The sequence below is a fragment of the Stylophora pistillata genome, chromosome 9 (assembly GCF_964205215.1).
Source record: "Stylophora pistillata chromosome 9, jaStyPist1.2, whole genome shotgun sequence".
In the NCBI taxonomy this organism is placed as follows: Eukaryota; Metazoa; Cnidaria; class Anthozoa; order Scleractinia; family Pocilloporidae; genus Stylophora; species Stylophora pistillata.
This window is the reverse complement of record NC_142527.1, coordinates 10,097,701-10,122,774: the sequence shown is the minus strand read 5'-3', so window position 1 is coordinate 10,122,774 and position 25,074 is coordinate 10,097,701. Positions and strand designations below refer to the sequence as shown.

Genomic DNA, 25,074 nt, shown 5'->3' with positions numbered 1-25,074 from the left:
CTTTCGCCGATCAACAGCATCATCATCCCCAATGATGCCGTTGATCGGTGATAGCTTGGATTATAAATTTTAGATATTACGTTTTACAGCAGTTTAAGACCTCATTCAAACAGGTTAAATATTTTAACAATGCTGTTGAAGGACAACATAAACAGATTATCAAAACTGTTAATTTCTACAAATGGAAATATCCAAATGAGCCCACAGGAACTCGAGGTAAATCTTAAAGTACCACCGGCCTCAAGCGCAGGAAATGAACGGGAAGAAAAGTTTTTTCTTAGTTTTACAACTGATTGCTTCAAAAGATGGTCCGGAGAAAAACCATTGCAATCCCGGTATTCCTTTGCCACTTTATTGAAATCGCTCTAAATGATGGTGCATTGAAAACAACTCAAAAGATTCATGCTTCAATTATGGTTTCCGGGTACTAGATTCATTTTGAAATCCCCGGTGATCCTCGCAATGTGATTGTCTTTCATCGATGCAATTATTCACCAGCAGTCGCACTAGTTTTGCTCTCAATCGCATCTTTTTCCAGGCCAAAGAAACAGCTTTACTGAAACACAACAACCAATCAGATTTCGAGGCTTTTTTTTTCGAAACTAATCAAATGTAGGGAAGTGAAAAACAGCTTTTTAAAAACCAGCTCAGTACCGAATTCATAAAATAACTGTACAAAATAAAAAATCCTGTATTTGAGGAACTAAATTTTGCGATTTTAAAATGGATCTAATAAAGGATGAAATGTATCAAGTTCGTATTGTGCAGATTTGGTCTAAAATCATACAGATAGACTGACCCTCGTTATATACATACATACATACATACATACATACATATATAATCTAAGAGTTGGTTATTCGGTCATTTATTCGCTACTCTGAGTTTCATGCTTCATTCGAAGCAATCATCAGGCGGCTGTCAGAAATGACAGAAATGAGCACTTTTAAGTTGATGAGGATTTCAACCCATTCCTAGATTATATATATATATACATATACATATATATATATATATATATATATATATATATAAAGTGTGACTTGATTTTCGTTGAACAGTGCTCAATACATAGAAGTAGAGCGAAGTATATATTGTGGGAGGAAAAAGACAAGTAAACTACAAGTTCATCACTACAAGCCTGTTTCGTGGTCGCCCACTCATCAGGGGATTTAATGAGAATAAACTTTACCATTGCTTATATACAATATAATTTGCATGATCTAACTAGTCTAATTTATGCTGCGCGAAATTGACAGTTTAGTTGTTGCGTAGAAGGGCTTTGCTTCTGTGGCGGCAAGAAGACACGAGTTCATTACGTTTGTTTAGTGTTGATAGTTCGGGCCGGCAGATGATTAGGAATTTTTCTTTGAGGCAGAGGTTACATCTTTTACTTGAGCTGTTGTACGGTGAGTGCGATGAGAGAATGCGCCAGGAAATAAAGTGATCGATGTTATTGTAAGAAAAATACAAATATCACGCGGTATTTGTACTCGTCTATTGTAGAGTACCGTTGAATCATATTTCCGACGACGAAGAGTCAAAATGCCTGGCAAATATAGATCCAAGTTTATTAGATGAATCGAACGAAGAAAAACAGCTTGACGACCAGAAAATTTCTTCATTTTATGAAGAAAATAGAAACAGCAACACAACAACGCGCCAATTCCGTTCCGCTTCGCATACTTCTGTCACGCACTCCCTGTAAATAAATATCCGCGAAATTCGCCCGCTGAAACAACAGTTTGGCGTGTTGGATAATAAATAACTTATTAGAAGTTTTGTTGTGTAGTATCGCTGAGTATTTTTACGAGTTATTTGTATTTTGACTCGCCCTACGGGCTCGTCAAAATACGGCACAACTCGTAAAAATACTCAGCGATACTACACAACAAAACGTCTAATAAGATATATGTATTTACTTAAGTGACCGATGGGACGTACGTATTTAAGTGTTGATAAACGCGGATTGGCGTCCAGTTAAGCACATATGATTCCACGTATTTGCAGACCGAAATGTGAACAGAATTAGTTTCAGTTGTTTTAAACGCTGGTCAATAACGCGTCTATTAATGTAAGAACGGTGAGCTTGCGTACGTGATGACCGCGTGTTGTGAGATTTCCTTTTCTCTGTATTCTTCTTACCTTGGAATGCGGAATAATTTTCGGATTGGCGTCCGTTTAATCACATATGATTCCAGAATTAGTCGCAGGTGTTTTGAAAGTCGGTCAGTAACACGCCTGTCAAAACAGAAACGGTAGGTATGATTCGGAATTATTCTATCAGCGACGTTAGAGCTAAAGGAGTGGTAGTTTCAATCCATGCAAAAGACCATCCCCTTCCGTCTCCCACTTGATATTCCCGTCTAAGTTCATCTTCACAAACCAATTCATTCCACAAGATCGATGGCGCTTACAGAAAGGTGAGATATATAAGCGATCTGACCCGGTTTCCTTAGCTCCATTTGTCTGGAATTCATAGTTTTCTCACAAATTTCCCCTGCTCGTTTATAAAACAATATTCTAGTTCTTGAAATGGCAGACAGTTACATGGTAGTTTTGCTAAGCCTGAGCTATTCCTTTGTCCCTGGCAGTCATTGATAAAGAGAAGCTGCTGTACGAAACAGTATCTCGCTTTGATTTTTTGGAATACAAGAAAGCAAAGCATCTCCAAACTCTACTAGTTTCTACTTTTTAATGGTCCCTCTGGATAGGCCTGCCCCGATTGTGCTCGTAAAATGCTGCAAAGGATCTCACTGGAATGCCAAAAAGTTTCAAAAAACTTGCTGCCCAAATTTCAAAAGCTGCTACCTAAATTTCTTGATGTTCTCCTATAGTTAAATAATAATAATTGATAACATTAGTCAAGAAAAATAGCTTGAAACTTGAAGTTATCTTTCAAAAGTTGTTCGGAATATATATAGCTGCAAAAACATTTAGTAATATTTATAAGTCTAAAGGAACAAAACGAATGGTTCATTTGACGTCTTGCCAAACAAAGCGTTGTCAAGTAACAGGTTATGCTTTCAAAAGTTTGATTAACATTCAACTAATTTGCATAAATTGACAGGTTATGCGTTCAAAACTTCATTCAAGAAATCTGCGTAATTATGAGCTTTCTATGAATTCGTGGACTTTTTCGTGCTTGATATATGCTCTAAACCGAAAACCGATATCAACTTATATTTTGCTCAAAAAATTGCCTCATAATAAAAACATTTCACGAGGTTGTTAGAATTGCAAGAAGTTGTCTCAAGCGCCAAAAATTGTTCAAAAGTTGCCGAGCTCAATCAGTACAGGCCTACTCTTGGAGTTGTTTCGAAATTCCCAAAAACATCATATCTTAAGTAATGTGCAACGAACGCATGGCGTGTCACGGTTTTTGTTTGCTAAGTATGACGCACTTCAAGTACCAAATCATTCGGAATTCAACGGAATATGTTTTTAAGCCTTTTGTTTTGTTAATCCTTGCCTGTTGCGCCGACGTGTTGTTTTGGTAGATTTATGTTTTTTCTGTTTTCTCATCTCACGGATTTCCTCGTTACCGTGTTAGACATTTAGACAATTAGACAGTTTCACAGGTGGTCGTGTTTGCGTTGGTAAAGCTGACCTTGAGTTCTACCCACTCTGAAGTTCCTGTTTGTGTGCGCAATTCTTGTGCGCAGCTGTTAACGTTTAATTGGTTCCTTGGTGCTCGCCAAGTACTTCGGTGAGGGTCAACCAGTTTTCCCCTTTTTGCAAAATAAACGCATACACTGTGGAAACTCTCACGGTCAGCTAGCCCAAACACGTCTATGGTTTTCCTACTTAAAGCGTTAGTACCTCTCGCATGATTATTAGACGCATAGAGCGTTGCTGTAGTAGCTCTCCAGAAGAGAATAAAAGAGGAAAAATAGCAGCAATAGTAGCAGCAGTAGAAAAAGCAGTGACAGAAGAAAAGATCTGAAGCGTTGTAGTAGGAAAGAATAAAAGTGTCTGGGTACTTCTCGTTAATTCGTCCAAGTGAGTTGGTACAACCCCCCAACACAAGACACCAATCCATATTTCCTCTTCAATCTTTCCGTCCTCGTGGAAAGTGAATAAAGAGCAGAGAAAGGAACTGGATAGTGTTTTTTTGCATGCGTAGTGCAATCGTTGAGATATGGGATCCACTCTGAGGTAAAATATCATTAGACAACTAATATGAATCATCTTGGTACTGAAAGACCCTTAACTAGAAAAGTCTCAAAACAACAACTTTCAATTTACCTCAAAACACTTGTGTTGCACAAAAAAATCGATTAACACAGCACCGTCTGCCAACTCCTTGTAATGATACGTAATTCGTTTTGTGAAACGGCAGTTTGACGTGACGTGGGCTCGACTTAGGTGACGAATTTTAACCCCTAACGAATAATATTTTCAGTAACCTATGCTAAATCGAAATCAGTACAATGCAAATGCACTGAGGATGGAGAGAATTTTCTTCTGTTAAGACGACGGCGTATGATTTTCCGAGCCTGGCTTCGAGACCGATATTGGGTGTATATCTCACGTTTGGATATAGAACGGTTCTCTATGCTTTTGTGAACTAGTAGGTGTTTAGAACTGATAATGACCTCTTTTATCTTTCAAGCAATATGGCGTCTACTAAAACTGGTTTGGCTTTTTCTGGTGGCGGAATTCGGTCAGCGGCACTATGCTCTGGGGTCTTGCGTATGCTGCTCCAGAGTAAAGCAAAGGTAGACTACCTAAGCTGCGTGTCAGGGGGTGGCTACACAGGTACGGCCTTTCTAGATTGGAAATACAGAAAAGAGAAGAAAGCAGACGACAGCGAGGAATGGCATGAAGAGTTCTTCGACAACATGAGACAAAGAGCAGGTTATTTTTGTAACTGGGAGAAACCACATCAAGGAGTCCTTGATACGATTGTAATGCTTTTCCTTGTACTTGCTGTCACCCTCATCGAACCGATCGTCATATATGGATCACACGCAATTCCACTTGCCTTCATCATCGATTATATCTTTGGAAAGGTAATTCGCGCCAAAGTGGATTGTGATCACGTTACAGCAGTCTCTTCTCCAAGTCAACCAAACGCTACAGCGCAGAAGATCCGAGAACACTGTCTTTCTCGTCAAGGAACCGTAGCTTTCACTAAGATTACCCTGTTTTCAGTTCTGGTCGTGCTCTTTGTCATTTTTTACATTCTGTCGCAAAAACTGTCCAAGAAGAAGTCTAAATATTTCAGACTTCTCTCATCAATTTCCTTTTTACTTCTTTGTTTTACTTTCCTCCCATTTGCAATCAATGATTTCTTTATTCAAATCCCTCTGTGGAGTCGGGCGCTTATTGTAGTGATTGGTTGGGTCATATGGTTCGTCCTTCCTCTGCTACGGGATAAAGCATCCTATGGCATTTTGATTTATCTCTACTCTTACATCATCTACTGGAAAGTGTACGAAGCCAAGATTGTCGGCGTTGTATTTTCTTCTGCGCTGTTTAATAGGCTGCTCCTTGCCTCTGGGTTTATCATATGGTTTGTACCTTATCTAGCACTATCACGGAGGAGGCTCGTTCATGTCTTCAACAGGTAAGACTGAAAAAAAGATAATCTTCATCTGCAGAGTACAAAAGGTAAAGTCTGTTTTCGAGTCATGTGGTCCATCCAGCCCGAGCCGCCTTTTTCGGTTTCCTACGAAGGAGGTAATTAGGAATATTACTACTCCCCCCTGTATGGGATCCTGGGGGGGGAGTACAGAGTCCAGCACAGAGTCCAGCACAATAACCATTAGGCCAACGCGTCGCCCTTATCTGTACAATGTTTTCTATTTTATTGATTACTTGCAAAATCACTATCAACTCTTCCAATTTGCAGATCGAGACTTCAGAAAGCATTTTACTCAAAGGAAAGTTCAGGGAAGGGATGGCTCGTAATACTCTGCGAAATCTTCAGTCCCTTGGGGACATTTCTGAAGAGAAAACGGAAACAATGGTCCAGCCTTAGAGATCAGAAAGACAGCTTTGATACTTTGGCCAATGATATTGAGTCAGCACATAAGAAATCTTTGAACCTGGCAGATCTCAGAAGCATGGAGCCTGAATATATATCAAACATGACTGTCCACTGCTGGAAGGAAGATGCCAGCTCTGACAAGGATGATGATCTCCTGACAATGTCACCTACCACAATTGAGCGTTTGGATCAAGGTCCATCGACTACCGATCCATTTAAGGATAAGCTGAGCCCTGAAGATATAGAGCTGTCAGACGCAATGGCGACATCTGCAGCAGCGATTTCAAGTTACGATGATAACCTCGACGTATTGCGCCTATCCACGCTCCTTGGACTAGAAATGGGAGCCTCAATGATCAGCAACCACGAGGCAATTAAAAAAGAATCATGGTTCATGAAGGTAAGAAGCTACCCTATCAATTAACTGCCAATAAGGAGAGGATCATAAGAATATTAAAGAGGCATATGGAAGGATCTGGTAAATTTTAGTATGACACAACCAAAATCTTCCACCACCCCACCCCGTGATCAATAATGACCGATCCCCCCCACCCCCCTTAGCACAATATTCGCTCGGAAAGTACATACCATGCTGAACAGTAATAGTAAAGTGACTTCCTGGATTCTGTCACCAATTAACATTGCAAGCTTTCATGTATCTTTTCCACTTTACAACAGCTCCTCCCAATTCTCATCAATATTCTCCGTGGTCTTCCATTGATCGCCGTACCAGCGGTTTACTATAATGAAGGGGATGAGTGGTCAATTAAAGCTGGAGTATTCACATTCTTTGCAATTCACCTGGTGTTGGCTCTCATTGGAGCTCTCGCTGACACAGGAGTTAAAAACCCAAACTTATGGGAGAAGATAGCCAGGTAAGGATTGTGTAAATCTAAGTACATTACGGTGGTGTGTTGATAGATCCAATCCAAAATACTAAGTAATGCCAATCTGTGCAAGAGGAAATATCGGAAAGAGTCCATGAGGACTCGTGGTAAGTTTTTCCATGCAACCACCCTCAAGGGCAAGAAAAATTAGCCAGACAAAGTTTGTTTTCCTTGGTGTTACATCTGATCGGTTTAGATAGTGATCCAGCGCAATCCTGCTCCATTGAAATCGTTCTAAATCATAGCAAGGTGAAGACATCCAAACGATCCATGCCTAGATATTGGTTACGTGCCGGGTTAAACCTAATCAGACGCTGACTGTGATGAAAGATGTGACGATAGGTGTAACTGCCATGGGCGACTAACCCTTCAGTAAGGAAAACTCCAGGACAACTTTTAACGCGAGTTTCGAAATATTTAATTTCAACAATTGATGGGAGTGGCCGGCAGAGATCGAACGAAACGAAAGGAAAAGAAACGACACGACACGACACGAAACGGTTAAAACTGCAAAGAAAATAGCGAACGAAAACCTAGTACAACATAAATTAAGTTAAATACACTTAGGAAAACTACAACGAAGATAACGATGAAAACTACATAATACAAAACTTACATTTGTTGCGATACTGATGAGTCACTGCCTAGCGGCGAAAAAGCTGCACGAAGCGGTACGACGAAATACAGTGTAACTTACTGGATAAAACTGAACAAAGTGCGATGAACGATACAGTTCAAATACATGCTATGTTACGGAACGTTACGAAATGACACAAAGCATAGCGCACGCAGAAGTTTTACTACAACTAGCGCTGTTTGAAAAAAAACAATAAACAAAGGAATAAGAATAAGGCGTTTGCGATCTACAATAGGCCTTAACGCTCGAAACGTGAGGTTTAAACTCTTTACGGCGGCCAATATACAACCCCAACTCATTTCGTAAAACCAAATCATCTTGTAATTCCCCCCCCCCCCCCCCCAATGACTCAGTGTTACAGTTTCTTTCAAAAGTCACCCTCTTTTATTCATATTATGTTGTGTTCCAAGGTGGTTCATTGTGCACGTGTCCTTTGTGCAGTGTATGAAAGAAGGCCTTTCCATTGACAGCATCGGCCCCATGCCTCCTCCCGTGATACTACTCAGTGATGGAGGCCACGTGGAAAATCTTGGTATTCTACCATTGTTAAAGAAAAAACTCAAGAAAATTCTCGTGGTGGATGGTGGTTCCTATTCTAATGAGAAGGAGTATGGTAAAAGCCTACTGAAAGCACTCATGCTCGCTCGAAAAGACCTAAACTGTTCGTTCATTGGCCAGAGCGGTCGTGACGTCATTTCAGACCTGTTAGAGAACTTCGTGAAGCTGCAGCAACCAAATGAAAGAAAACCTCGACATTTCAAGTAGGTGTCTACAAAACTTGTCCTTTATTCATTACCATCTCTTCTTTGTCATCGATTTCCGCTTTAAACACGCCTGGATCTACCGACACCTGGTTAGCTTCAATCAGGGAGGGCTGTTGGGGGGGGGGGGGGGGGGGAAGCGGGGTGTGGCCTTGAGTTTGCGGAAGAGAAGATGAAGTCCCGTTAGTTTCCCTCGGCTTACGATAGCTAGTCTCTCGTTGTTTATAGGGGCCACCTACGGTTGTGTATCCTAACAAGCCTAGGCCCGAGTTCGTCATTTGCATTCTTAGTCAGCTATCACTGCTCTTTTTTGTCTTGTTCTGCCTCTTTCATAGTTTTGTATCTTGTCGAAGGATTACGATGTTTTCCCATTTAAGATGAAAGAAGTTCTGTGCGGCACAATGAATTACCTGCCTTTTGTAGAAAAAAGTTCTTTAAATTCGAGAACAACAATTCATTTATTTGCTTTTTTCACTAGATTCAAAGTTGAATACTACGAAAACGGCCGCAAAGTTGGTGAAGGCGACATTTTATTGATTCGACCGAGAGATCCACGAAAAGGTGAAAACAGCGAGGTTAAAACCTGGGAAGAATTTGGTCTCCATCTGGAGGCACGTGACTGGGGGAAAAGTCCCTATCTAAACGAAGGGGACGTCGACAAGTTGACCTTCTGTTGTTGTGCATGTTGTAACAAACAGTCCAGCCTGAGCGGTTTCTCTGAGTTCCTTTGCCAAAAGTTCCCGAATCACTCCACAGCCAATCAATTCTTCACACCTTTAATGTTCTCTGCCTATCATCGCGAAGGCTTCCGAGCATGCGTCGATGCAGAAGCTGCTGAATTTCTCAAGGATAACCAGGACGTCCTTGAAGTGTGATTGTTTCTCAACCGAGTCTGTTAGGATGTTAGGATATTGATATTGGATTAACTTATTATCTCCTTACATATTTTTTTGCACTCATAGCTTGTCTGCTTGATATTGAAAAGAGGGTTAAAGGGTTCAACTCGTTGTGTACAAAGGTCAAATGGTTTGCAGAATGAGTAGTTCACCCTCGGTTTAAGTCTATCAATATTCCAATTTTTATCCAGTGTTTTAGCATTATAACTCTCGAGTTTATTCCCGACCAATTATCCACTTTGATGTTTTAGACGCAGGAAAGTTTAGCCTAGTAGTAACCTTAATGGAAAAAGTAGATATAATGAAGCAGACTTTGGCTCTTCTTCAAATTGCAAAAGTTCTAACGAAGCATGTAAAGTTGTGTACATTTGCGAATTTCGTCCCCATCAGAATTCACGACTTTCACAGGTTTTTTTACCAGTAGCCTCGACTTGAGCACTCCAGTTTCCTGGTTCGAGCGCATTAGGATGTTATGTAACGACACTCCCAAAGGAAATGCATGCTGGAAAGAAATTATAAGAAGAAACTAAGAGATTACCAAAGCGTTACTGGTATTCTCTTTAACATTATTTTGCTGTACAACTATGCTTTCTCAGCTGAAACAACAAATGGCTGAATGACATATCGCAGATTTGGCAAATAAGGGAGTCTTGGAGAGATAGCAGAGAATTTTTCGGGAATATCATTAAACTGCATTAGTTATTTTCAGGCTTATCATGATTGTAGATCTGTTGGCTTCAAAACAATAACCCACATCCACGTCGATATTTGTCTTTCTACTATTTCCGTCGAAAGAAACAAAGCCATTTCGCATAAAATTCAGTTTTTAACAAGGAGTTTAAGAAACGACGATGGCAACGCTGTGGACAAAGTCGGATTAAAAAATTAACTTATATTTTACCCACGAATCTCGCGATACTCTAAGTCCTTTAGTTTGTTCCATATCGTCAAAACTATCTCCAAACTGAATATGGAACACAGCGATAAATCAGAAATAGAAATTTAAGAAATTAGCTATCGTCGTTCATGTTCTCCAGACAACGCAAAGTTTGGTCATTTCATGTTGTTGTTTTGCAGAGGACGCAAAGAACCTTGCAAAGCTTTATAACGCACGTGCACAGTCATTGTTCTGTTATATAATCTTTTGTTTAGGGACGTTCCCTTTGCCGTTGCCGTAGTGGTTTTCTTAATTTCTTAAATAAGGGGGATGGCGAAAGTAAAATAAAAGAAACAATGATGTCAGGTAAAGGGAAAGGTTTGTAGACTGAAACATGTCACTATTCACACCTACGTATAAGCTGTATGTCAAATTTGTAAATCAGATAATCCCCGCATCTCGTGGCAGCAATACTATTGGTCGTAGAAATCCCCAGGGATAGTCTGAAGACCTTTTATACACTGTTGCATGCAAAATCTCTCTTCTCGCAAGTCTACTGACAACAGAGTCTCTACTAGTTTCCCCACAGGGAGCCCAGACAACCCAGGTCCCCTGTGGCTTCCCCACCCTCCTCCCGAGGGCTCCTCCCTCTCAGCGGCACCGACTAATTCCTCTTTCAGCTCCCTCTACACCTTAAGCAAAAGTTCTTTCGCGCTTAACTTATCCATCACAAGGCATTCGGTGGCTTTTTTAGGCGAATGTGAATTAATTACTATCTCTCGTTCATCGTGACAGGAAGTATTTTCTTAAGTGCATGATGGGAAGCACGAATTTCAGTGTTGATAAGCGTGGATGGGCGTCCGCTTAATCACCGATGATTCTGCGCATTTGCGGACCGAACTGTCTGCGTTAAATTGCACGCGAAAACCGATATCGCACTCATCGCTTCGCGATTCGTGCGATATCGGTTTTCAAGTGCAGTTTAACGCGGAATTCACGAGTCAGGTAATGAATTTTCCTTGAATCGCATAACTGAATGAAAATAAGAAAACAAGAAATTAGATCGGCAATAATATTGTTTGTTTTTATCTCGAGCGCGCGCTCTGGAAAGCCATTTCAAAGCCAACTGTCAGAAGTGTCATTATGTTAGCGAATAGAAAGCAAGGTTAGCCGTACACGTTTTAACCTTCGACAATTTTAATTGCACCTAGTGCTTAATTTTACTTAACAAATGGTAAACACCACAGCGTACACTATTGAGTTATGGATGCACTTGGGAGGTTAGCTAAGCACTCAAGAAGCCAGAGTCGCTCTCGGCTATCGCCTCGAGCGACTCTTACGCTTCTTTCTTTGCTAAGCACGAAAGAAGCGTAAGAGTCGCTCGAGGTAAACACCACAGCGTACACTATTGAGTTATGGATGCACTTGGGAGGTTTGCTAAGCACGAAAGAAGCGTAAGAGTCGCTCGAGGCGATAGCCGAGAGCGACTCTGGCTTCTTGAGTGCTTAGCAAACCTCCCAAGTGCATCCATAACTCAATAGTGTACGCTGTGGTGTTTACCATTTGTTTTATGACATAACATTAACACATTGTAGCTAAAGAGTTCCCTTTTATTTAACAAATCTTACGTGACCAGAAAAAAAACAAGCGCGCGCGGAAAAATAGTCTTTGCATTTGCTCACGTCAGCAGCGTACACCCATGGGCAAATGGTGGACGCTAAATTGACCAATCAGAGCGCGCGCTTTACTTTGGTTATGTTATAAATTAATTTTCGAACTTTTTAAACGAGCCTCACACTATTTAAGGATAGTAGTGGTATTTCACTGAATTTACAAGCCGTTTGTCGTTAACATCTTTTTTCAAAATTTCAAATAATTTGCTCGAGAAGGAAAGTAATTTATACCTTTTACCTCTTTGGTGGCAAACTGAGAGAAATGAAGTGAGCAAGCGAAGGCACTGATTTCAAGTGCAATAACTTCGCGATTAATATAAGGTTGCCTTGAAGTGTAAATACGTGCATTGATCGATCCTTTTTTCCTTTAAAAATAAAGAAGTGTTTCATGAAAAGTCCAAAAACTTTAATCTTTTTATTTGTAGAAATTCATTATAGGCGACTGCCATTAGCTGAATCGTTGGGATGAGCATTCGACCGAAAGTTGATGGATATATTCAATGGAGAGTTGTTGAAGGATACATTGGTGAACAATCCACCTAGAACTCCTACTGCTAGATCATCAATGCCGTTATTCCTTGATGTTGTGTTATTGCCAACTACTGATGGAAGTGCATGGCTGTTGATATAAATTTCTCGCAAAGCTTTAGTGCGTGGACCGTCGATGGCGTTGGCAGCTGTGCAAGTCGAAGTGGTACGACTGAAAACCCAGCCAACTTGCTTGACATCCTTTGTTGTTTTTCTAAACGATTATGGCTGCAGATGGATATTTAACCCGGGTTGGCGTGACCTGTTAGCTCGGAGATTAGTTTTTCTGGGCCGTGTTCACGGGATTTTCTCACTTTTGGGTTGTCGCAAGCAAAAGAGGTTTTTCATGCTTCCCCAAGAATTTGAAGTTCAGTTCAAAACAAGGAAGAACCTCAGGCTCACTTTGAAAACGCTTTGTTTGTTTTTGCTTTAAACAATTTTTGCTCTAAACAATTTCGCTTAGCCTCGTTTTCAACTCGCAATTCCGCGCTGAATACCTCGTTTCGTCAACCAATCAGAAAGCGAGATTTTAGTGAATGATGCGATTCTGAACAGAATTACACGCAGTTGTTTTGAAAGCTGTTTAGCAACGCATCTGTCAAAACAGGAACAGTGAGCTTGCGTGCGTGATAAACGCGTGTTCTGAGACTTCCTTTTCTCTGTGCAAAACTATTCCTTTTAGTTTGGAATGCGAAATATTTTCGGATTGGCGTCCGGTTGATCACATAGGATTCCAGAATTAGTCGCAGTTGTTTTGAAAGTCGGCCAGTAACACGCGTGTCAAAACAGGAACGGTATGTATGATTCAGAATGATTTTATCAGCGACGCTAGAGCTAAAGGAGCGGTAGATTCAATCTATGCAAAGCACTATTCCTTTTCGTCTCCCACTTGATATTCCCATTTAAGTTAATCTTCACAAACCAATTGATTCCACAAGATCGCGGACAACGCTTACAAAGAGCTGAGATAAATAAGCGATCTGACCCGGTTGCCTTGAGCTTCATTTGTCTGGAATTCATAATTTGCTCACAAATTTCCCGGCCCGTTCATAAAACAATATTCGAGTTATTCAAATGAATGACAGACTAACGCTTGGCAGTTTTGGTAAGCATGAGCTCTTCGTTTGTCCCTGGCAGTCACTGATGAGAAGATGCTATGCGAAACAGTATCTTGCATTGATTGTTTCGAATACAAGAAAGCAAAGCATCTCCTAACTCTACTAGCTTCAACTTTTTTATAGTCCTCTTGGATACGCCTGTCCCGATTGTGCTCGTAAAATGCTGGAAAGGATCTCACTGGAATGCCAAAAAGTTTCAAAACTGAGTTGCTGCCCAAATTTCAAAAGCTGCTACCTAAATTTCTTGATATTCTTATATAATAAAACAGTAATAAGCGATAACATTAGTCAACAAAAATAACTTGAAACTTTAAGTTAGCTCTAAAGAGTTGCTCAGAAATATATATATCCACAAAAACATTTAACGAGATTCATATGTCTAACGGAACACAACGAATGGTTCATTAAACGTCTTGCCAAACAAAAAGTTGTCAAGTGACAGGTTGTGCTTTCAAAAGTTTGATTAACATTCAATAACTTTGCATAAATTAACAGGTGCGTTTAAAAGTTTTATTCAAGAAATTTGCATAATTTAAAGTTTGCAATGAAATTATGGACTATTTCGTGCTTGATATGTGCTCTAAACCGAAAACCGCTATTAACTTATATTTTCGCAAAAAAATTGCTTGGAAATAAAAACATTTCACGAGGTTGTTAGAGTTGGACAAAGCAGCCTCAAGCGCCAAAACTCGTTCAAAGTTGCAGAGCGCAGTCGGGACTGGCCTTCTCATGGAGCTTTTAAGAAATTTCCAATTACACCATCTTAGCTGGTGTGCAACGAACGCATGACGGGTCACGGTTACTGTTTGCTAAGTATGACGCACTACAAGTACCAAATACTTCGGTATTTAACTCTCTAGGGTTGTTTTAGTACCAAGATGATCCATATCAGTTGTCTAATTATATTTTATCTCAGAGCGTATCCCATATCTCAACGATTGTAGTGCGCAGTAAAGCTATCTTTGCCGTCTCTGCCCTGTTTTTCACTTTCCACGAGGGTGGGAAAAATGAAGAGGAAATTTGGGTTGGTGTCTTGTGTTGCAGAAAAAAATCGATCAACACAGCACAATATGCCAACTCCTCTTGTTACAGTCTTTCTTATAATGATAAGTAATTTGTTTTGTGAAGCGGCAGTTTGACGTGATGTGGGCTCGACGTAGGTGACGAGTTTTAATCCTTAACGAATAATATTTTCTGTAACCCATACTGAAATCAGTACAATATAAATGCACTGAGGATGGAGAGAATTTTCTTCTGCTCAGCCCACGGGATATAATTTATTGACCACTGGCTTTTAGACTGATATTGGGTGTAGATCTCGCGTTTGGATCTAAGATATAGAGTGGTTCTCTATGCTGTCTTGGACTAGTAGGTGTTTACAACTGATAATGACCTTTTTCACCTTTCAGGCAACATGGCGTCTACTAAAACTGGTTTGGCTTTTTCTGGTGGTGGAATTCGGTCAGCGGCGCTATGCTCTGGGGTTCTACGTAGACTGCTCCAGAATAAAGCAAAGGTGGACTACCTGAGCTGCGTGTCAGGGGGTGGCTACACAGGCACAGCATTTTTAGATTGGAAATACAGAAAAGAGAAGAAAGCAAAGGGCAACGAAGAATGGCATGAAGAGTTCTTCGACAACATGAGACAAAGAGCAGGTTATCTGTGTAACTGGGAGAAGCCATGTCAAGGAATCCTTGATACGATTGCAATGTTCCTCCTTGTACTTACTGTCACCTTCATTGAACCGATTGTCATATATGGATCATTCGCATTTCCACTTGCCTTCATCATCGATTACCTCTTCGGAGAGGCACTTCGCGTAGAAGATTGTAATCACATTGCGGCACCTACTTCTCCAATTAACCAAAAACCTACGACTCGAGAAATCCAGGAACACTGTCTTTCTGGTCAAGGAACCGTAGCTTTCATTAAGATTACTCTTTTTTCAGTTCTGGTTGTGCTCTTTGTCATTTTTTTACATTCTGTCGCAAAAATTGTCAGAGAAGAAGTCCAAATATTTTAACTTTCTCTGGACTATTCCCTTTTTATTTTTTTGTTTTACTTTCCTCCCATTTGCAATCAATGATTTCTTTATGAAAATCCCCCTGTGGAGTCGGGTAGCTATTGTAGTGATTGGTGTAGCAGTATGGTTTTTCTTCCCTCTGCTAAGGAAAAAGACATCCTGCGGCATTATAATTTATTTATATTCCTATATCATCTACTGGAAAGTGTACAGAGCTAAGATTGTTGGTGTTGTGTTTTCTCCTTTGCTGTTTAGAGGGCTACTCCTTGCCTCTGGGTTTATCTTGTGGTTTGTTCCCTATCTGGTACAGTCACGCGAGAGGCTTGTCCATGTCTTCAACAGGTAGGATTGAAAAAGGTCACTTATCATTTACAGAATGTTTTTTATTAAGTTTATTACTCACTAAATCACTTTTAAATCTACCAATTTGCAGATGGAGACTTCACAAGGCATTTTACTCAAAGGAAAGTTTAGCTACTAAGGGATGGCGGGAAATTCTCCATAACATCTTCTGCCCATTATGGACATGTCTGAAGAAAAAACAGAAGCAGGAACCTTGCCCTATAGATCAGAGAGGTGTTTTTGATACTCCTGCGAATGACGTTGAGCCAGCACATAAGAGATCTTTGAACCTGGCAGATCTCAGAGGCATGGAGCCTGAATATATATCAAACATGACTGTCCACTGCTGGAAGGAAGATGCCAACTCTGACAAGGATGGTGATCTCCTAACAATGTCACCTACCACAATAGAGCGTTTAGATCGAGATCCATCGACTGTTGATCCATTTAAGGACAAGCTGAGCCCTCGAGATATAGAATTATCAGACGCCATGGCGACATCTGCAGCAGCGATTTCCAGTTACGACGATAACCTCAAAGTATTACGCCTCTCCACGCTTCTTGGACTCGAAATGGGTACCCCAATGATCAGTAACCTCGAGGCAATTAAAAAAGAGTCATGGTTCATGAAGGTAAGAAGTTGCTCTTTCACTTCAGGGAGTTCGTCTCTAACATGATATTCGCCTGGTAGGTACATATTATACTGCGCGTGCTTTAGTGCAGTTGAGATTAATTGTTTTCATGAAACGGTAATAATAAGGCGACTTCCTCGATTAAATCAACAATTAATGCTGCAGGTTTTTATGCATCGTTTTCACTCTATAACAGCTCCTCCCAATTCTCATCAATATTCTCCGTGGTCTTCCATTGATCGCCGTACCAGCGGTTTACTTTAGTAAAGGGGATGAGGAATCAAGAGATGAGTGGTCGATTAAAGCTGGAGTATTCACATTCTTTGCAATTCACCTGGTGTTGGCTTTCATTGGAGCTCTCGCCGACATAGGAGCTCAGACCCAAAACGTATGGAAGAAGATAGCCAGGTAAGGATTGCGTAAATCTGAGTACCGTTTTTACGATGGTGTGTCGATAGATCCAGACCAAATCACTGAAAAATGTTAATCTTCAGAAATGTCCGAAGGAGTCTACAGGAACTAGAGGTAAATCTTAAAATGCCACCGGCCTCAAGCTCAGGAAATGAACGGGACGAAAAGTTTTCTTTTTTAGTTTTACAACTGATTTAGAAGGTAGTCCAGGATTAAGAGAAAAACTAATGCAATCCCGGTAATCTTTTTACACTTACTGAAATCGCTCTAAATGATGGTGTGCTGAAAAAACCCAAAAGATTCATGCTTCAATTATGGTATCCGGGTACTACATTCATTTTGAGATCACTATTGATCCTCGCAATGTGATCGGCTTTCATCGATGTGATTTATTCACTACGAATCGCACTATTTTTGCCATAAATCGCACCTTTTCCGAGCCAGTGAAACAGCTTTACTAAAACACAACAACCAATCAAATTTCAAGACTTTTATTAAGTAACCAATCAAATTGAAGGGAAAAGAAAGACAACTTTTTAAAAACTAGCTCAGTACCGAATTAATCAAATAATTGTACAGAATAAAAAATCCTACTATTTAACTGTCTTTCGTTACATATCCACATATGTATGTTGTTTTCCAAGGTGGTTCACTTTGCACGATTCCTTTGTGAAGTTGTGACAAAAGGCCTTTCTATTATAAATAACGGACCGACCCCTCCTCCCGTGATGCTACTAAGCGATGGAGGCCACGTGGAAAATCTTGGTATTTTGCCATTGTTAAAGAAACAACTCAAGAAAATTATTGTGGTGGATGGTGGTTACTGTTCTAATGAGAAGAAGTATGGGGAAAGTCTACTGGAATCACTTATGCTCGCTCGTAGAGAGCTGAGCTGTTCGTTTATTAGCCATGGCGGTCGTGACGCCACTTCCGACCTGTTGGAGAACTTCGTGAAGCTACAGCAACCAAATGAAAGGAAACCACGACATTTCGAGTAGGTATCTATGATACTTTTCTTGAATTCATTAACGTCTCTTCTTTGCTAAAGGTAAGAGTGGTTAGGTCAATGCCTGGTTAACATCAGTTGGACAAGCCCCGGATTTTCGAACGTGATGTCGAGGTTCCAAGATATCCAGAGCGGGGAGAGGGGAGGGAGGAGGGGAGGGGGGAGGGGAAGGGCAGGGGGAGGGAGAGAGGGAGGGGGGAGAGGGAGGGAGAATGGCTATAGGCCATAAGTTTGTAATACCGAGACTCCATCGATGTTTATAAGAACCTTGGCACGGATTGTATATTGTTAGTAACTTGGGTCAGAGTTCGTCGTTTGCAGTCTTCTTCAGTCATCTTTATTATTTCCTAGTTTGTAAATGCATCTTGCCATGAAATTTACACCTTGTCGACCTGATACATCATGATCTCTTTCAAAATGATAGAAGTTGTGCTGGAACCAAAAAAATTACCTGCCTATTTTAGGATCGAACTCCGTCAATTCAAAAAAGAATTCATCCATTTGTTTTCTTTTTTCACTAGATTTAAAGTGGAATACTACGAAAACGGCCACAAGGTTGGCGAAGGCGAGATATTATTGATACGGCCAAGAGATCCCCGAACAGGTGAAAACAGCGAGGTGAAAACCTGGGAAGAATTTGGTTTCGATCTGGAGGCACGTGACTGGGGGAATAGCCCATATCTAAACGAAGAGGACGTCGACAAGTTGACCTTTTGTTGTTGTGCATGTTGTAACAAAAAGTCCTGTCTGAGCGGTTTGTCTGAGTTCTTTTGCCACAAGTTCCCGAATCACCCCACAGCTAATCAATTCTTCACACCTTTAATGTTCTCCGCCTATCATCGAGAAGGTTTCCGAGCATGCGTCGAGGCGAAAGCTGCTGAATTTCTCGAAGATAATCGCGATGTCCTTGAAGTGTGAGACTGTGACTCAACTGATAGTCTGTGTGTGTCGCTTCCTCTTTTACTCACAAGATCAAGTTAGTAATTCTCCTTATTGACTGCGATACAATTCTTATCATGTCAGTTCAGAGAATTTGGTATTGAATCATCTAATTTAATTCCCTGGTTGATAGTTTACTATTCTCATTAATTGTCTGCTTGATATTGTGTTGATATAATTAGCAATTCTGTGATGGTCAGTCTCGGGAGTTGAAAAGTTAAACACATTGTGCAGACAAGCCAGATGGTATTAGTAGAAAGAGTTTTGTAGGCCTGTATCAATATTCTGTATTTTTCCTCTGTTTCATAATAATAATAATAATAATAATAATAATAATAATAATAATCTTATCAATAAAGATTTAGAAATGCAAAGACTAGCAAAAACTAACGATAAAAACCGACGTTTCGGTGTCATCATGACGCCATTGTCAAGGAGAAATAAAAAATAAAGTTTGTGGCAAGGTGTAACACTAAATTAGCATAAATATGTTACGAGCTAATAAAACAAATATTTTTGCGCGAATTGAATCGCTTTGTACGTTCAGAGTGGGTTTTAAGTCTCTGATACATACATACATTAATGCTCCCTAAGTGGGCTTTTCAGCTCAATAGAATAAAAAAAAAAATACAAATATATAAATTAATTGAGAATGTAAATACAATAATATTATAATTACAAAATATATATCAATAATATAATATATCAACTTAATAAAACATTTGCAAGATGACGTCTAAAATTCCTGGGGCATTTTAAGGACTTAATGTTATCATTCAAGGAGTTCCAGAGTTTGGCTCCTCTGAAAGCAAAGGAGCGCTGCCCTGTTGACAGGCGACATAAAGGTATATCCAAAGCACCAGATGATCGAGTTTGTCTATTATGGACTTGAGAACGTGATTTAAACATATCAGCAAGATAGTCTGGAACAAGCTTGTTAATACATTTGTGCATCATAGTAGCGTCATTTAGAATGAGTTTCTCTCTAATAGGAAGCCATCTCAACGATCGCAACCCATCCGAAATATGGTCATACTTTCTTAGTCCCAGAATAATTCGCCCAGCAAAGTTTTGGACTTTTTGTAACTTGTCAATATTGCTGCTGCTGGTATTACTCCAGACAGTTGAACAATATTGGAGTTTACTAAAGACAAATGAATTTATTACTAACAGAAGTGTTTTCCTATCCAGGAGGTGCTTGATTCTGTTAATTTGGTACAATTTAAAAAGGCATTTAGAGGCAATCTCAGTGATATGTTGGTTATAACTGAGGTGTGTGTCGAGAAGAACACCCAAGTCCTTAACGACAGGCACAGGTGTTATTTCCTTGTCAAAAAGTGTTATACTGAATGATGACAGTTTCTTTAAAAGTTGTGGTAATCCAACAGCTAGAACCTTAGTTTTGTCCGGATTAATCAAAAGAGAGTTTTTACAGCACCACTGAGATATTCTCGTAAGATCTTCGTTTAAGGCGAGGATGGACGTGGGTAATTCGGCAGGTGAAAAGGACAAATACAATTTACAATCGTCAACATAGGAGGCAGATAGACAACGTTTAGGAACAGAAAGGAGGTCGTTAACATAGATTGTAAACAAAACCGGACCTAAAATAGAGCCTTGCGGAACTCCGAACTCAAGTGGGAGTACTTTAGAAACTGCGTCACCAATTCGAACGCACTGTTGCCGGTTAGAAAGGTAACTCTGAAACCAATTCAACGCACCCTGGGAAAAATCGAGATTTTGTAGCTTGGATAACAAGATGTCGTGTCGAATACTATCAAATGCTTTAGACATATCTAATAAGACCATGATGGAAACTTTCTTGTTATCCATAGCCTGGAGCAACTGATCTGTAACGTACAACAGAACTGTTTCTGTCGAGTGAAGCTTTCTATTTCCGCTCTGATGTGCTGCCAGTTTATTATTTCTAATTAGATGCTCCATAAGTTGTCCATGTACCAACCTTTCAGTGACTTTTGAGACTATTGGTAATAATGAGATGGGGCGATAGTTGTTAGGGACATCTGGATTACCGCATTTGAGAATAGGTGTAACCTCTGCTGTTTTCCATGCACGTGCAAATGTGTTGGTAACAAAGGAGTTATTCACAATGTGGGTAATTGTTGTTAGCGTACTGGGTAAACTGTCTTTAAGAATTCTAGAAGATATCTTGTCCATTCCAGGAGCTTTGTTAGATGGTAGGCTTCTAATCACCCTTTCTACCTGATTTTCCGTGACTTGATGGAGAACGAATAATTCGGGGCTAACGTCGGTGGATATGTGTAAAGGAGTCGGCACATCCAAATTTACATTAAGTCCATGATGTAAAGATAAGTCCCTGGCTTTTTGAGCAGTAATACTGCCGACGGAAATGAAGAAATCATTTAAGTCGTTAGCTAACCCAGTGGGATCCTCAGAAGCCATAAAACTATCTTGTTGTTTACGTAGTAGACACCGGTTAATGATTTTCCAAATTGAGTTAGAATTTCCATTGCTATCCAGGATCTGAGTCCTGACGTGAACTTTTTCGGCCACACGAATCTCCCTTTTCACTTCTTGACGAAAAAATCTGTATCCGTTCCAGTGGAAAGGGTCATTTGTTTTTCCCGCAAGTTTGCGCCATTGGTCGCGCGTTCTCATTAGTTGACGAATTTCTGGTGTTATAAAGGGGTTAGGTTTAGATCTAATTTTAACCCTCTTGACTGGAGCATGTTGACTTAGTACTTCCAAGAACAGTTCGTTGAATACATCAACTTGATCGTTGAAATCGTCAAATAGGCTTATTATGTGAAAAGGCGCATATGACAAATCACGTAGGAAATTGTCGGCGCTGTAATTAGTATAGCTTCTAATAGTGACGTAACAGGGCTTGATCCTTGGCTTTTTTAACTTCAGCGAGATGTAAACAAGATTGTGATCGCTAATGGTTGACATAAGGACGTCGTTTGAAGCAATTAGTTTCTCATTCGTGGTCATCACAACATCGATTAACGATTCCCCATTCTCCGTGGCTCTGGTTGGTTTATTGATTAATTGGGTGAGGTTAAAAGTAGAGCAAAAATTGTTTAAAGCACGGGATTCTGCGTTATCTTGAAGGAGGTTGCAATTGAGGTCACCCAATATAATGACATCAAGACCTGACAGGAGGGATTCGATAAGACTGTTGGCAAGATCATCTATAAAATTTAATGGAGTACTCGGTGGTCGATATACAGTGCAGATGACGAATGACTTATAACAGCGACTTTGCACTTTTAGCCACAATTGCTGAAAGTTATTATCAGAAACTGAGGATACATTCTCCAGTGATGAAACTTTGTAGTTTTTCTTAATGTAAACACATAGTCCGCCGCCAGGTTTGTGCGGGCCACGGTCTTGTCTATACAAAGTGTAGCCTGGAATATGAATGCTCTCATTGTTGACTGAAGAATCCAGCCAAGTCTCTGATATCGTAAAGATGTCGAAATTGTTTGAGACAACGGAGTCCTTTAGCAGAGTGAAGTGTTCCCTGGACTTCAAGGAGCGGATATTTAAATGAGCAATCCTGATGTTTGACTTCGTGTTGCAGGGAAAGCCAATATTTGTGTTCGTCGATGTAGATGAAGAATTCGAAGTAGAGTTTGGTCCAGGATGTGGATGAATGTCGCCGCTAAGATTGTTTTCCAGGAGAGATGGGTTAAAAGACGCTGTTCCGTTAGCTGAGTACAGAAGCCGTCTTCGGAGAAACCGCCTTCGCTTCATTCTTATGGACCATGATTTCAATCCAAAATGGCGGATTCGGCAAAAACTACTAGGATCGAGATAAGACATCGAAGAAGGTTCTGGGGCGCTTCCCGGTGTGTCAAATCCATGCCCAATTGAGGAAAACCGCCAATTAGAGTAGTGGCTTAGATTGTTCAAGCAGCTGAACAGTAAAAACACGAGGAAAGTAAACATAAGAACGGAGCTAAAAATTAGTTGACCGACCGCCATCGCTGACCGCTGACCCATGATGAAAAGCATTTCGTTCACCAAACAATCGAACTTGTTACTACACTTTTTCAGAATGCTAAAACGTTTCAGTAGGTCTTTCGGGACTTCGCTGTGCCGTTCGTGGTAGTTTTTATATATTGAAGATGCCTTTCGTTTATGTCCATCCACGCGTGTGTGTAAGTGTCCGCGTGTATAGCCCACATAACCCGCATCACACAGGTCACATTGAAATTGATAAACGACGCGTTGTTGGTTGACAATCTGTGGCTTGATTTCTCGTACTTTAAGATCTTGGCCAACTTTGCGGCTAACAAATACTGGCTGGACAGTTGTCTGCACCTTCATGCTAAGATTCTTGAGCTCTTTCTTAACATAATTTGCTGATTCCTGATCTTTGAAAGGTATGACCACACGAACAATAGATATTGGTTCTTTGGGCGTCTGTGTGGGCTGCGTACCAACAATTCTTGATTGTAAGAAGGTGTTAATGGTAGAATTTACCAGGCGTTCCGGGTATTTAAGCCGTGCGAAAACTTTCTTTAGGCGATCACACTCATCAGAGAAATAGGCCCAGGAGGAAGATAATCGGTGTGCGCGATCCAGCATGGTTTTCAGCAAGCTCCGTTTGTAGCGATTGTCTACATGGCTTTGGTAGTGTAATAGTAGGCCCGTGTTTGTTGGTTTCACATATACCTTGGTTTCAATCCGAGGTGTATGGTTGAGTAGTTCGGTGCCAAGGAAAGGAAGCTTGCTGTTCTTCTCCACCTCCATGGTGAATTTGACCGAATTGTGGGCGCTGTTGAGGGTATGCAAGAAGGTAGTTGCTGTTGCTAGATCAGGCATTACAGTGAGTGTATCATCAACATATCGACGATAATAGGATGGGAGTTTTCTTTGTCGCTCAAGGGTATCTTCGATGGACGACATGAAGACGTTTGCTAATAAGGGCCCGAGAGGGGACCCCATAGCAACGCCATCTGTCTGTTCGTATAGAGCTCCGTTAAATTGAAATAGTTGGCCTTTCGTGGCTACGTTTAGGAGGTCAATAAGATCTGTTCTGGTAAGGGCAAGATTGTGGGTAGTATTGAACCAATTGTTCGAAAAGGCTCTGTTAACCAAGATCTCTATTGTTTCGTCCAAAGGCACGTTTGTGAATAACGAGGAGACATCATACGAAACCAAGATTTCACCCTTGTTGATCTTCAGCTCGTGAATCTCTTTTGTGAAATCAAAATTATCAGTAACTGTATACTGATTAAGGGACAAGGGCTTCAATTTCTCGTCGAGCCATTTAGCAAGGGGAAAGTTGTACGTGTCGGTGGATGATAATATAGGCCTCATAGCCAATTGTTCTTTGTGGGTTTTTGGCAACCCATATAAATGTGCCAGTCTGGAACCTGTAGGGCTCACGGAATCTGCGATGGTCTTCGGTAGAATTCTACGAACAATGGAATCTAGAATCTTCTCTTTTTGTAGTAGGGGGTGGTAATATTTGGATGGTCTGCCCCTGGTCTTGGGTTTCTCCAGGGGAACGGAGAAACATAAACACTACCACGAACGGCACAGCGAAGTCCCGAAAGACCTACTGAAACGTTTTAGCATTCTGAAAAAGTGTAGTAACAAGTTCGATTGTCTGGTGAACGAAATGCTTTTCATCAGAGACTTAAAACCCACTCTGAACGTGCAAAGTGATTCAATTCGCGCAAAAGTATTTGTTTAATTAGCTCGTAACATATTTATGCTAATTTAGTGTTACACCTTGCCACAAACTTGATTTTTTATTTCTCCTTAATAATAATAATAATAATAATTTTATTATTTCTATAGCGCAAAATTCATTAGATAGATGATCTAATGCGCTTTACAAGTTAAAAAGGAAAACTATGAAAATATTATTTACAATCAATGATATCATTACATTTAATATAGTATTTAATGTAACACTATATAGTAGATAAAATTGACATGTGGCTAACAATGAAATATAATAATTTATTACATCCATCTTGAAATCACTGGTGGTCCCTGTAATCTGATTGGCTTTAATTGGTGCGATTTATTCCCAAATCGCACCACTTTTTGCTCTAAATCGCATCATTTTACGCCTGACTGAGTTTTTGACACGATGTCAAAGTCTTTCTGTTTTGCATACAAAATAAGATGTAAACGCGTTTCCGGTTCCACTTTTTATTTAAAAACCGGCTCAGCACTGCATCAGTAAAATATTTGAATTTAACAAGTCCTGTATTTGGGCGATTTCAAAATGGATGTAATAAAGTGGTAATTGAACCTCATGTCGTGCAATTTTGGTCTGAAATCATACTTGTGATTTCAAATTGAACTCGCGCTGCGCGTTCGTTCGATTTTGAAATCACGC

General features: G+C 40.3%; 1 protein-coding gene and 1 non-coding gene across 2 annotated transcripts; both read left to right on the top strand.

The window, feature by feature from the left end:
• Nucleotides 1-1,474: 1,474 nt before the first annotated feature.
• Nucleotides 1,475-9,890, top strand: LOC148723213 (uncharacterized). The gene is made up of 6 exons (XM_088734092.1): nt 1,475-2,423; nt 4,616-5,572; nt 5,858-6,395; nt 6,674-6,870; nt 7,930-8,280; nt 8,759-9,890. The coding sequence occupies exons 1-6, from the start codon at nt 2,407-2,409 to the stop codon at nt 9,153-9,155; spliced, it is 2,457 nt and encodes an 818-aa protein (XP_088590218.1). The 5' UTR covers nt 1,475-2,406; the 3' UTR covers nt 9,156-9,890.
• A 2,838-nt stretch (nt 9,891-12,728) lies between these two features.
• LOC111337641 (uncharacterized) lies at nt 12,729-19,646 on the top strand. The gene is made up of 6 exons (XR_015991328.1): nt 12,729-13,048; nt 14,782-15,737; nt 15,829-16,369; nt 16,566-16,777; nt 17,425-17,774; nt 18,308-19,646. It is a non-coding gene; the product is annotated as an uncharacterized LOC111337641 (transcript).
• The last annotated feature ends 5,428 nt before the right edge of the window (nt 19,647-25,074 follow it).